This window comes from Panicum virgatum, chromosome 1N (genome assembly GCF_016808335.1).
Source record: "Panicum virgatum strain AP13 chromosome 1N, P.virgatum_v5, whole genome shotgun sequence".
NCBI lineage: Eukaryota > Viridiplantae > Streptophyta > Magnoliopsida > Poales > Poaceae > Panicum > Panicum virgatum.
Window position 1 is genome coordinate 17,316,417 of NC_053145.1, and position 12,561 is coordinate 17,328,977.

At 43.4% G+C, this 12,561-nt stretch overlaps 2 protein-coding genes across 4 annotated transcripts; one reads left to right on the top strand and one right to left on the bottom strand.

Moving 5' to 3' along the window:
* Positions 1-1,038: 1,038 nt before the first annotated feature.
* On the top strand, positions 1,039-5,673 carry LOC120655383 (NADPH:adrenodoxin oxidoreductase, mitochondrial-like). 3 transcript variants are annotated; one of them, XM_039933166.1, is made up of 14 exons: positions 1,039-1,272; positions 1,312-1,393; positions 1,871-1,975; positions 2,328-2,441; positions 2,564-2,617; positions 2,852-2,968; positions 3,176-3,285; positions 3,396-3,469; positions 3,579-3,640; positions 4,042-4,237; positions 4,321-4,384; positions 4,481-4,548; positions 4,690-4,836; positions 5,215-5,673. In XM_039933166.1, exons 1-14 carry the CDS (start codon positions 1,199-1,201, stop codon positions 5,220-5,222), a joined length of 1,275 nt encoding a protein of 424 aa, XP_039789100.1. In that variant the 5' UTR covers positions 1,039-1,198; the 3' UTR covers positions 5,223-5,673. The 3 variants fall into 3 exon arrangements, with proteins under 3 accessions (XP_039789100.1, XP_039789099.1, XP_039789098.1); XM_039933165.1 differs by having other exon boundaries at positions 1,046-1,272; positions 4,690-4,832; XM_039933164.1 differs by having other exon boundaries at positions 1,046-1,393; positions 4,690-4,832.
* Positions 5,674-7,163: 1,490 nt separating this feature from the next.
* On the bottom strand, positions 7,164-9,811 carry LOC120655385 (ycf20-like protein). The gene is made up of 3 exons (XM_039933167.1): positions 9,490-9,811; positions 9,177-9,354; positions 7,164-7,806 (listed from the first exon to the last, which is right to left on the bottom strand). The coding sequence occupies exons 1-3, from the start codon at positions 9,743-9,745 to the stop codon at positions 7,365-7,367; spliced, it is 876 nt and encodes a 291-aa protein (XP_039789101.1). The 5' UTR covers positions 9,746-9,811; the 3' UTR covers positions 7,164-7,364.
* Between the last annotated feature and the right edge of the window lie 2,750 nt (positions 9,812-12,561).

Here is a 12,561-nt window from a genome sequence, read left to right on the forward strand (position 1 = left end):
ACAGAATGAACTGCAAGAGGCTATTCTTGTGCTTGATGGCGAGAAAAACCAAATTCTTCTTAATCTGTAGAGCATCAAGCAAAATGTTCTTTCTTTCTTTTTTTGTTGTGTACATGAGGTTTCCTGTTTCTTCTTATTAGATATGACGCCATTTGTTCTCATTCAATGGAAAAACGAGGCGATCTGTTCTTCGACCTCTTGCAGCTACCAAAGTTTTTTTTCTTTGCGAAAAGCTACCAAAGCTCAAACAAACAACAAACTTCTAGCGTAGCTTCCAGAAAATCAAAAGCTCATAAAAACTGAGTTTATATGGACAGCTGAAAAACTCAGTTTTCTTAGCTTCTTGTACCTTAGAAAGTTAAAAGCATCGTCTAGAAGTTATTATTAGCTTCTTAGAAATGAAAAGCTAGCAGCAGCTTTACAGATAAAGCTCCAAAACCTGTGGCTCAAACAAACATGCCTTGAAGATGCACCGTGGCTTTGACATTTTCTTTCCAGTGTGAGAAAAAAATTCTGAATATATCAGAGTGACAACTAGCTCAAGCCTCAACAGATAAATAAGCGTGTACCTAAATTTGAGATGAGACTCATTGCCCCTAGTCAGTGACGTGTGGGCCTGATTCCACGCGTCTGCGACTCTGAAGTAAGAGGGGAACGTCAGAGCAACCCTTTTCCTAAATTCGAGTCCCCAGTCTAGCCCAATGGATCAAGCCTAGGCGAAATATCCCGGTCCAGGCTGCGAATAAAGAGAGGCTGGGCCTGTACACGCGGCTTGAGTCCCGCTTGGAACTTGGAAGCCGCTGGACTTTAAGAATCCAGAAGCTGGAAGCTGTGTAGCTTCCAAACAACCCGGATTCCGGTACAGTTTCTGGGAGAAAGATTTTTGGATTCTCAAAATCCCGGAAGCTGAAGCGGGGTAGCTTCGGGGCTGTTACTGCATGAAATTACAGTTTTGCCCATGATCATTCAGGAAAATTACGCCAATCTGCCCCCGCCTCCTCCACTGCTCCAACATCCCGCCCACAGGTGGACAGGCCGGATCCTCCCACAGGCCACAGCGCCGATCTCCCGTCCTCCCCGCCTCCTCCCCGACCATCCGAAACCCTCCCCTCTGAAGCCGCGCCTCCACGTCTCCGCCGCCGTGCCCCGCCTGCGTCCATATCCAACTCCCTGTGGTGTGGTCGCCAGCACTCCCGCCATGGCCCGCGGTCTGCGGCTCCTCTCCCGCGCGGTGGTGAGGCTGCGGCCGCTGCTTGTCCAGGGCCTGACGAGGGGCTTCTCCGCCTCCGCGACAGTCCAGGGCCCGACGAGGGGCTTCTCCGCCTCCGCGACAGAGCCGCTCCACGTATGCGTCGTCGGCAGCGGCCCCGCAGGGTTCTACACCGCTGACCGGGTACGCGGATTGCACTGGCTCCATTCTTATGTTAGAGCCTATCTTCATGATTGCTTCGCAGGACCTTGCCTTGGGCCGTCCTCATCTCTCCAGGATTATTGGTTTCTTAGGCGATTATTAACAATTTCTTCAATATTTTTATCCTTGATGAAGCGTGCTGAATTCCAACAAGTTCTGGTCACTGTACGAAACTACGAATGTCAATAAGTCATTCACTCATTCCATGTGCTCTGGTGAAATTATTAGTTGACCAAGGCCTTTTTCTTAATCAAATGTGCTGGAACCTGCAGCAATTGCTGTATAATGACCAAATGCTAGACCGAATACTTTCACTGAACTAGATTTTCCTAGAGCCATGTTTGCTGTCCAATGCTCTAGGACCTTTCAGTTGCAATTGTTCTCCAGAGTTATTCCTTTTTAACAATTATTTGTTTCTCTGTGTTGTTGATTGGGTGCTACCTTTGGTGGATTAAGCAGATGCTGAAGGGTCATGAAGGAGCACAAGTTGATATCATTGATAGGCTCCCAACACCATTTGGCCTAGTCCGTTCTGGAGTGGCTCCTGATCATCCAGAAACAAAGGTGGGCATTTGCCATAGTTATCTGATTTTGGAACTGAGATTCAATCAACCATTTTATCTTTCCAAAACTACAACTAAGTGAAAACGAATGGTTTAGACTTGGTGATCCATTTCTTATCTCCTCACTGTTTCATTATTTGAGACATTTAATGTAGTGATTATCTGATTAGGGCAACATTGTTTCATTAGTGAAATGCAGAGTTCTTGTTTTTGCCAATTAATGATTTTAACTACTCTTGTGACCTGCTAATGCTGCCTTAGCATTATTTGGTTGTATTTTTCTTTTCATCAATCTTCATGCTTACGTAACTACCTAAATTGTTCATAAACTTAAGCCTACTACATTCCAACAGATTGTGGTAAATCAATTTTCTCGTGTAGCTGCAAATGGCCGCTGTTCATTCTTTGGGAATGTAACACTGGGAAGGGATGTCTCTCTATCGGAGCTTCGCGAAACATATCATGCTGTAAGTTTTATGCTTGAATCGAATATCGATCCCCAAGAGGATGTCTCCTTTCCTTTTCCTGTTACGAGTTTTTCCACAACTTATATGAGTAATTGGTTGTGATTGTATTTACTGATCAACAGGTAGTTCTTGCTTATGGCGCAGAAAGTGATAGGTCACTTGGTATTCCTGGAGAGGTATGACTTTTGACTTCTATTGTTAATCAGTATGCCACAGTTCAGAAACATCATTATAACTGTAATCTTAGTGCTATTCATGGTGTTTTTTAAAATATTGCTGCAGCTAGGTATTAAGCAGTCAGCAGGGTGCATGCGGCATTTACAATGCTAGCATCTTCATTGCCTATGTGGTTGTGATTTTTTCAATTTTTAGACGGATTATTTATGTCTAGTATCATCATGGCATTATAGGATCTGAAAGGAATTCATTCAGCTCGAGAGTTTGTGTGGTGGTACAATGGACATCCAGACATGTGCGACTTGTCTCCTGATTTGAAAAACACACAATCTGCCATTGTCCTTGGTCAGGTATATTTTGATTTTGCTTCGTATATATTAATTCTTAAATAGAGTAATCTTGTGACCAAGGGAGCTGACTCACAGTTGCACTTTTATGTAACCTTGATAGACAGTTGATCTATAATTTTACTCATAATCCTTAATTTCATTTACATTTCGCTGCAAGTGCTTTTATGAATTCGACACCATTCATTATCATAACATGATTAATTGCAGGGAAATGTAGCTCTTGATGTTGCCCGCATTCTTTTACGCTGTAAAACAGAGTTGGCTACTACAGATATTGCTGATTATGCGTTGGATGCTCTATGTGGCAGCACTATAAGGTAGTTTTTCAATTTAATATTGGAACCAGTAATTTTTACTTTCTACTTTACTTCCATATATTACTGATTGTTACATAATACATAGTTCTCAATTTATGTTGCATGTAAAGGAATGTATACTTGGTTGGGCGACGGGGTCCAGTACAGGCAGCTTGCACAGCAAAGGAGCTGCGTGAAATTCTAGGTATTTTTTGGAATTGTTTGAATGCTTGCAGTATTTGATACACAGTACTTTTGTAATAGCCTATTTCATTGCCATGTTGTTTTCTAAGTTTGACATCATGTCCATGCAGGTTTGAAAAATGTTCGTGTTTGCATCAAGGAGGCTGATCTCGCTACTTCACCTGCAGATGAGGTTTGTGCTGTAAAGTGCATTACTGCCTGTAATTTTCTTTTCGTTTTCTTTTGAGTTTTGTAACTGGTCTTTTTTAACTATCCTGGCTTTATTAAGACTTGCTAATTTAGGTTCAGGAGTTTTTTCATCTATCATGGCAGTTTGGGCCATTTTATGATGTCTTGTGCTGACTGTAGGCACGTCTTCGTATAATTCATGCCATGTACAACGACGACTAGTATAAGATCTTGTTGCAATAGTCTAAACTAATTGTTTCCTGATACTAAACCCACAAAAGTGATAAGGCTTCTTGTGTCTCTCTAATTAAATATTCTGCTTTCAACACTCCAGTAAATTGTTTTACCTAGTTCTTTTCTTTGTATCTTGCTTCTGATAAAGAAAAGCTTGCTATCTGATTGCAGGAGGAGATGAGGAGTAGTAGAATCCAAAGAAGGGTTTATGAGTTGCTGTCCAAAGCTGCAAGTGCACATCGGGACAACAATCGCAATGACCAAAAGGAGCTTCATTTTGTGTTTTTCAGGAGACCTACCAGGTTCATCCCTTCAGAAAATGGTTCCACGGTTGGTGCTGTTGAACTAGAGAAGACAGCCTTAAAAGGTCCGGTCTAGCAGGTGTAGAAATGAATCTTCTTGACCATTTTCTTGTTGAGCCTTCTGTAGATATTTTTATTTGGTATGTAGTTGATGAAGTAACTGGGAAGCAGGTTGCAGTAGGAACTGGTGAGTTTGAAGACCTAAAATGTGGGTAAGTGCTTTGGCTCATGCTTATGCTTTCCTGTTTTTTATGACGACTTAACTGTAGAGTTTCTAATATCCATCTAATATGCTCTGTTCTTCTTAGTCTGGTCTTGAAAAGTATTGGTTACAAATCCTTGCCTGTACAAGGTTTGCCTTTCGACAAGATCAGAGGTGTGTAAAATTGAATCCCCCCCCTGCAGCCCTGCTAATTGGGAGCTTGTATATTGTTTCCTTTCTTTTTTCTTTTTGATCCATCTTGAGCATATGCAATTGTTTTCGACTTTTCGTGTGATGATCCTTGATTTATTTTAGGAGTTGTGCCAAACTTGAGAGGTCGAGTCATGAGCAGTGAATCAGAGACTGCCACGGTGGAAACAGGGCTGTATGTCGTAGGATGGTTAAAGAGAGGACCCACTGGGATTGTTGCGACAAATCTCCACTGTGCTGAAGAAACAGTAGGTACCTTTGTTCCAGTGTTATCTTTCATTCCTTATGTGTGTGCTGCAGGAATTTAGTTACCTAAAGAAGATATGCAAATGCCTAAATGGGAATGCTTTTTCTTATTCTCTTCTGACTTCGACGAATCAGCTTGATTCCATCTGGACCAACATTTATCTGTGAAAAAATCTCGAGAATCCACCAATGTTAAGTCCTCCATGAGTAACATATAGTGTTTGTTTGTAATGGTTGGGGGAAGAATAGTTACTTTACCATGTTCATGGCACAGAACGGGAACGATGAGATGTTTCATATTTAGAGTTTTCATTACATTGATTGGCTGGTTGCCATTTTGTTGGTTTTTTTTTAATTTTGTTCTGTTTGTGGGTTAACAACCAGGTGGCTAGCATCCTTGAAGATGATGCGAAGGGTGTGTTAAGGGCCCCATCTGATTCGAAGAAGCATGGAAGGACAGGACTTGTTGAGATCCTAGAACAGAAGAATGTCCGTTTTGTGCCATTCAGTGGTTGGGAGAAGATTGATTCCAAGGAAAAGATGGCAGGGCAGCTGAGAAACAAGCCTAGAGAAAAGATCACAACCTGGGGTGGACTCCAGGAAGCTGCAAACGAGTAAAATAAGGATGACCAGAAATTTTGTTTCCATGTGTTTGTATCAAAGAATTGCACCAAAGAGAGAACCCTGTACTTAGTTAATAAAAGATAAATTGACATGTTCCCTGGAGAGATTAGGGCTCAGGTACGAGCAACCTATGGCATTCAGTAGAGGAAAATACTAATAGCGATTCATTCCATTGAAAACCAAAATTGGTCAATTTATTTCTCATTGAAATTGTGGTCATGTTTAAAAGCATCTTGATGATTTATTGCCTCGAGGATCTTTAATTAGCATCTGTCCAATACCTATGTCCATTATTGAATACATTAATTGGTATATGGAAAATTGTTACAAGATACACACGACATTTGCCACATAATTAAATGTTGAGACTACGAACCATTATATATTCTTGATAGTGCTGTAGAAATCATGCAAATCTTGTAATTTGACTTCGTGAAGGAGTTGAAGAGAAGAGTGAGGAGGGGGAGAGAAAATTCCGAAAAACACCCGGGGTGTAGCTTTTAGCTTTTCCACGGTGCGCCATCGCCCATGTGTATTATTTCAATTGGTATATATTCATAGTACCCAAGTGCACAAATATAATTTTGCCGCGCACATGCTGGTACACTCTCTGTTGATCATAAAAAATACTAAAATTTAGCTAGAGTTATCTTTAGAAGATCCTGAAAATATTATTATGATATACCTAAAATATTACTCTATCCTTTTTACCGGTATATATATGGATTTGAGTTATATATCAAGGGGACACCCATTTCCGTATGCGTAGCGTTGGCACCATCTTCTTCTAGAGTAGAGTCATCAAAGTAACATTTATATTGCTGAAGCTCTACAAAATAAAATTCTACACAACTCTAATGCGGTAATGCCTGCCTCTTTGCTCTATGGTGTCGTTGCTGTACAGAATTTAATGAACTGCACTGCTCCGTCTACTCTATTCATTATGAATACGGCTCTCATGACTCATGAGTCAAGACTCCAGATTATAATGTTCTAGATTGCTCGAGCATAGTTGTAAATCCATGCTGTTATGAATGCGTTACTTTTACTTGATCTCATTGATTGTTTAAGATTTTTCAATGTCTGAAAACCACTGCAAGTTACTAGCATGTGTTGCGATGCTTTTTCCTCAGTTGTGCAGTGGGGATAGTGCTTGGGAAAGTAGGGTCGCAACATAAAAATGTTATACTTGTTAATTGTTATGCAACTATGCTTGCAAACAAATGTCGATCTTTCCAGACTGATTGACGCTGGCTTTTCCCCAGAGTGAATTCAATATATAGAATTCCACAATTCCCCGCAAATTTCTCATCCTCCCCTTCATCTGACCACTTAAAATGGACTTTATTTCCTCACAAACCCCTACCTAGAGTAACATCTCATATGTCTACACCTTAACATGTATGAGCTGTTCTCACTAACCTGTAGCCTCATTGCAAAACACCATGATCACAATGCAGCTACATAAAAAAAAAATCACAAGTGTTACTTTTGTTTTCTTGCAAAGTCTCTAACAACCTACCTCCAATATATACTTGTGGCTAGGAGTATACCTCTTTAATTTTTAATTTCAAATTCACATCTCAATAAGGAGCATACTTGGCAGTTAAGGGTTAAATGACATGGAAGTTAAGAACATCATATCTACGCTTTACAGGCCAAATAATCCTTAGCAGCTTGCAACATTTATAAAAAAAAACAACAATATCTGCTCCAAGCGTCTATATCAACTTTGAAGAAATCAAATAGCTTCACCAGCAGCCGTATCTTCCAGAATTTGAGCACAATATAAATTAACATTAAAATTTGAGCAATGAGCCATGGCTATCACGGAACCAATATCCGGGTGTTATCATGATCCCAGTATACCAACAACTTACAGGCAGATAACAGAAGATGATCATGTATACTCAGCTACCCAGCTTGAAAGCATCCACGAAAAGGCCTAGACATACACCAGCTTTCCAGTAGTTCACCATTGAAATGAATGATTGAAGCCTCCCAGGAGGCCTGGCGATTGGTTTTCTGAACATAAGCATGCCAATTCCCTCAATGGCGGCCACTACAACACCAGCAACAAGAACATCCCAGTCTCCAGTCTGCCCTAGTATTGTTGCCAAGGCGTTTGCTGTGTAGAAGCCAAGAAGGACAAGGAATATTTTTGTGGGGGAGTTGGTTCTGGCAGAGTTCAACTTTTCAAGCAGCTCCCTTCCAGCAGCTTGGATGAGTCTGCCCAGCCTCGTCCTACCAAGGAAGCCACTGTCCTCATCAAAGTCTTGGCCATCAGTGTTTGATGGCCCACCAGTTTCCAAAGCAAAGGCTGGCCTCCATCTGCAGTTTTTCCTCTGGTAACTAGAACAAAGTACAGATATCAGACCATGGTACCAAAGTTTCTGAGGGGCAGAGAAAAAGAATTTTCCACAACAATATGAAAATAGACCATATTCCTTTTTTTTGTTTCAATCAAGTTTGACAAACCTTTGGTGCTAAAGCTAAATAGCCGATAATAAAATAACACCCAATTGGGTATCAGGCTATATTCCATCTGCAATTGTAACTGAAATGATACTCTGTTCAAAGATATACTCCCTCCGTTCCAAATTATAAGTCATTCCAAGAATCTTGGAGAGCCAATTTTTTTTAAGTTTGACCAAATTTATACAACAAAATAATAATATTTACAATACCAATTAAGTATCATTAGATTCTTTGTTAATTATATTTTTATAGTATACCTATTTGATGTCATAAATCTTTATATTTCTTTCTATAATTTTGGTCAAACTTTGAAATGATTTGACTCTCCAAGATTCTTGGAATGACTTATAATTTGGAACGGAGGGAGTATTACACTTCACAAAAAGAGCATACTTTGATGACTTTGACCCCTAATACATATAAATGTTTCAATTGACCATGTGAAAATGATACCACTAATCTTTCATAGTGCTTCCATGATTTGGCTATCCCTCAAACTAATTGCCATGATTTTGGTGAGTTATGGTTGAAACTTCTAGTTTGCTACAAATTGGATAACTAAGGCATCAATGGCTTTTAACTCTTATGGTCGAAAGTGATCTATCTTTTTGTGTAGAAATAGATTGATTGTATTGTTTTCATTTCATTTGCCTAAGTTTTTAAGCATGTCAAAGCCTACCCCAACTTTATTGCGACCAAAAGGCTTTATTATTGTTTTAAAGAGTTTTAAGCAAATAGAACAACACAGCAAGAAAACTAACCATGAAGAGAAGTCTCTACATGAAGGCAAGATTGCTAATTTATCACTCCAATCTATATTTGTAATCCTTAGCTTGTTGAACAGTACATTTTGTTAATGCAGGTTTATGAATGCCGTCAGATTCGTGTGCATTATTAAATGTGGTAGGCCTAAAAGAAATTTCTTATGAAGGTTTTTATATTTTGTTAACTGATTTCATAATATAAACTTAGATACAGAGTAAAGGGCCAAATCAATGACAAATCGACCTTTTGACCAAAGATGTTACTATTAATTCAAGATGCCCACTCCCACTGAAGATCAAAATTCTGATCCTCCATTACTAATGGAAGACAGAGGAAGGTATTTGAAGTATTATTTTAAGTGTAATTTTTGTAGAAAACAGTAGGAACTGCAAGACTGCTTAGGAGCCAAAAATAGCACTCTGTTCTTGCTGCCATTTTACTTTCGAGTTTTCCAGGTAATAGTTGGCGCATGAAGTCACCTGAGATCCGTTCCGCTATTCTCCTTGGTCGGCAGCAGGAAGCATGCTGCTTGGCGGAAGGGGACGCAGCACCGCGCCGGCGGGGAGCCCCCGCCCCCGCAGAGCCCACCGGACATCGCCTGCGGAGCGCAGGGCCGGGCACCACGCCGCAGCAGCATAGGCGGCACGCGCGGGGAAGCTGCTCCGCGCCGAGGTCCGAGCGGATGGAACGCAGAGGCATTAGCTATATAATTTCACTCGTATAAATTGGCACACACATACTTTTGGAACTCTCCAGCGCACAGCCAATCTGGCGCTGCTGCACCTGACGTACCTCTGGTGGAGCGGCCCCCGGCGGTGCTCTCCCCGTGGCGGAGGAGGATGAGGCGGCGGCGCGGCGTCGGGGAGGGCCCGCCCGCGACCGCCGGCTCCGCTGCGGCCGCCGGCGCGTCGATGGAGACGGAGCGAGCGACGGCCCGAGGCGGGCGGCGGACGGCCGGCGCGCGGGAGGAAGAGGAGAGGAGGCGGCGCGGGGCCGAGGAGCAGGAGCGGGAGAGCGGTGCGGGAAGAGGAGGAGCTGGAGCTCTCATCTTCCGGTGGCCATGGGTTGGATTGATTTGGCTGCTGACATGGAGAAAATTGGGATCGGAATGGAGTTTTGCTCGAATGCTATTGAATTTGTTGGTTTTGGTATAAGATCTTTAATAATGTTGTTTTTTCATGTTATAAGATTATCCGTACTCGTCATACTTTAAATTTATCATCTAAAAGAAATATTTCATTCTAGTCACTCCCCTCTACACAGTTTTCTCGCACCCATCCATATCCTATCTAATCATCTATATCAACCACCACCTAGTGGGTCCCACATTTCAAATTTTTTTATCTCATTCTCTCTTTTTCTCTCCTTATTTCTTCTCCTCTCCTCATTTTCTGTCCCCCCACTCTCTCCTCTCATTTTCTCCGCCTCCCCTCTGCTCTCTCCCTCCCTCCTTGCTCCACAACCTCCGCCGCCGCCACCGCACCGGAGGCCCAGATCTGCGAGGTGGCCATGGCGGCGGTTGCCGGCCCTCCTCCCCGATCCCACGCGCCGGCATTCCTCCTCCTCACCGGCGGCCCTCCCCACACTGGCCCTCCTCCTCCCTGGCCCCACACGGAGAAGCGCGCGCCGGCGGCCGCCCACCGCGGCGACTCCCTTGCCCCCTTCTGCAGTGCTGCTCGAGCTCAGGGCCTCCTCTAACCTTCCTCGCCTCCTCCTCCTCCCCACTCGTGCGGCCCCTCGAGCTGGGCGCATGGTGCTCGCAGCTGAGCGGAGGCGCGGCGGAGGAGGAGACGTGGCGAGGCGGAGGCATGGCGCAGGCGGAGGTGGAGGTCGGGCCGGTGAGATCCGGGCTCGAGCAGCGGTCGGATCCGACGCTACGTGGGGGCAGATGGTGGTGAGAGGGGGTGGACGACCGGTGGCAGCCGGATCCAGTGTCGGCCCTCCCTCTCCTCTCCTCCCAAGCTCCTCCTCGCGCCCTTGCCATGGAGGCATCCGGCGCCTCCCGCAACTTGGGCCGACGGAGGCTTGCGCGGCCGGATCTGCTCCCTTCCTCTCCCTCCGGCAGAGGCTGCGCAGCCGGATCCTCCCCTCCCCGGCAAGCAGGCGAGCTGGTGTTGGAAATATGCCCTAGAGGCAATCATGGAGATGATCACATTTGCTTGTATTCATGATTAATAAAGTGTTCCTTGAATATCCATGAAAGTCTACTTGTACTGATTAACAATTATGTGAATTGTTTGTGAAACTCTTTACTTGTATGGTTATTCTAAAGATGTCCTAGTCGAAGTTCATGTCAGAACACACATGAATATTAGACTAGCACATGGATTAGTTGATAACTATATTTCACAGGTCATGGACATGGGGATGTCAAACTAATAATGTGGGCTCATGTAGAACATGAGACAGAACTAACCCAATATGAGATGGTAATTTCTTATTACGCAATATGTACGCTATGTCCTAAAACCTGAGATCGTCGTATGTACTCAAGATGTGAACCGACTTACTTAGCAGCCATCAAACGCTACTCCGTAACTCGGTAGTTATAAAGGTGGCTTTCGAGTTTGTCAAGAAGCATACTGTGAGACATGGTCGATCAAGATGAGATTTTGCCCCTCTCTGCAAGAGAGAGATATCTCTGGGCCCCTCAAGTAATCGGATCAGGAAATGCATGGCCATGCTAAGGTTAAGAGTTAACCAAAGATTCCGAATCATAGGATCGAGAAAGAGTGGTCAGCTTGGAGTTAGAACAAATATCGTGAGGCAAAGAGAACAACATGTATAAGATTGTGATGGCTCGTCAAATATGATTTGCGTGCGTATAGGAGTTGGCACGTCTTGCTAGAGACCGCCATCTACTATTGGCAAGTAAGAGTATTTGGGCCATGTCTATTCATGCATGAGCCCATAGGGTTACACACTTAAGGGGCTAGAAGCCTAATAAGGATGAGATATGAATTAGATTGGACTTAGGTGCACTAATGGGCCTTGTGAGGCCCAAAGGGAGCGCCCAAGGGGAGCCCACCTAGGGGGCGCCCCAGGGGCTATACAAATAGAGGAGAGGAGGGGGGAGGGGTGCCAAAACTCTAATCCCTTCCTCTTGGTCGTGCACCCCCTGGCAGCCGCATCCTCTGCTGCCCCACCCTCTTGTGCGTCAAGCCTTAGGTCGCTCTTGTGAATCTAGCAGTCCCGAGTGCGACGCTTCTTTCCGTACGTGTTGATACCTTGGAGGTGTCGCATCTGCTGCACAAGGACGAGTCGCTCATGAGGAGGTTCTCGCAACTACATTGCCGGCTTTCATCTGCACGACATCGCGTGCTACAGAAGTTTCGCACCCACACGTCTAGTGGTAATTCCGTGATCTCTAACTGCAGCATTCCTGGTTTATCCAATAGATTTTTTTGTTTTTGCTACGCCATATCCAAACAGTGGTTTCAGAGCTGATGCTGCGTTGTGTTGTGTTATTATAGGTTCGGATGTGTGCATATGGAGATACGTAGTTGCAGATTGATCTATGACCTAGTTTCGTGAACTTGCTATGAGGGTTATGTAACGACATACTCCTACCGGTCGGTTTTCCGCCATCAGAGTTAAGTGATACACATAAACTACATCGCTGCAGTTGGAGATCAATATAATTGATCGAATTGAAACTTAGGGGCATAAGCCAGATGCATGAAATGCATAGGGTAGTAGATTGGATCTACTACAAATTTAGTTTTATTGCAAAAGCATGTTTTATGGTAAAACAGTAATAACTTTGCATATGAACTCCGATTGAGGTGAATTTTATATCAATTTGCATCTATAGAAAAAGTTACACATGGTTTTGAATGGCTTTGCCGGTTTTGTGGAAATTAG

Coding starts and splice junctions, on each gene's coding strand:
- LOC120655383 (XM_039933164.1), top strand. CDS start 1,199: ATGGCCCGCGGTCTGCGGCTCCTCTCCCGCGCGGTGGTGAGGCTGCGG. Junction 1,976..2,327: donor CTGATCATCCAGAAACAAAG/GTGGGCATTTGC, acceptor ACATTCCAACAG/ATTGTGGTAAATCAATTTTC. Junction 3,286..3,395: donor CTATGTGGCAGCACTATAAG/GTAGTTTTTCAA, acceptor TTGCATGTAAAG/GAATGTATACTTGGTTGGGC.
- LOC120655385 (XM_039933167.1), bottom strand. CDS start 9,745: ATGAGAGCTCCAGCTCCTCCTCTTCCCGCACCGCTCTCCCGCTCCTGC. Junction 9,355..9,489: donor CGGGGGCCGCTCCACCAGAG/GTACGTCAGGTG, acceptor GGCGCGGAGCAG/CTTCCCCGCGCGTGCCGCCT. Junction 7,807..9,176: donor AATAGCGGAACGGATCTCAG/GTGACTTCATGC, acceptor ACTTTGTTCTAG/TTACCAGAGGAAAAACTGCA.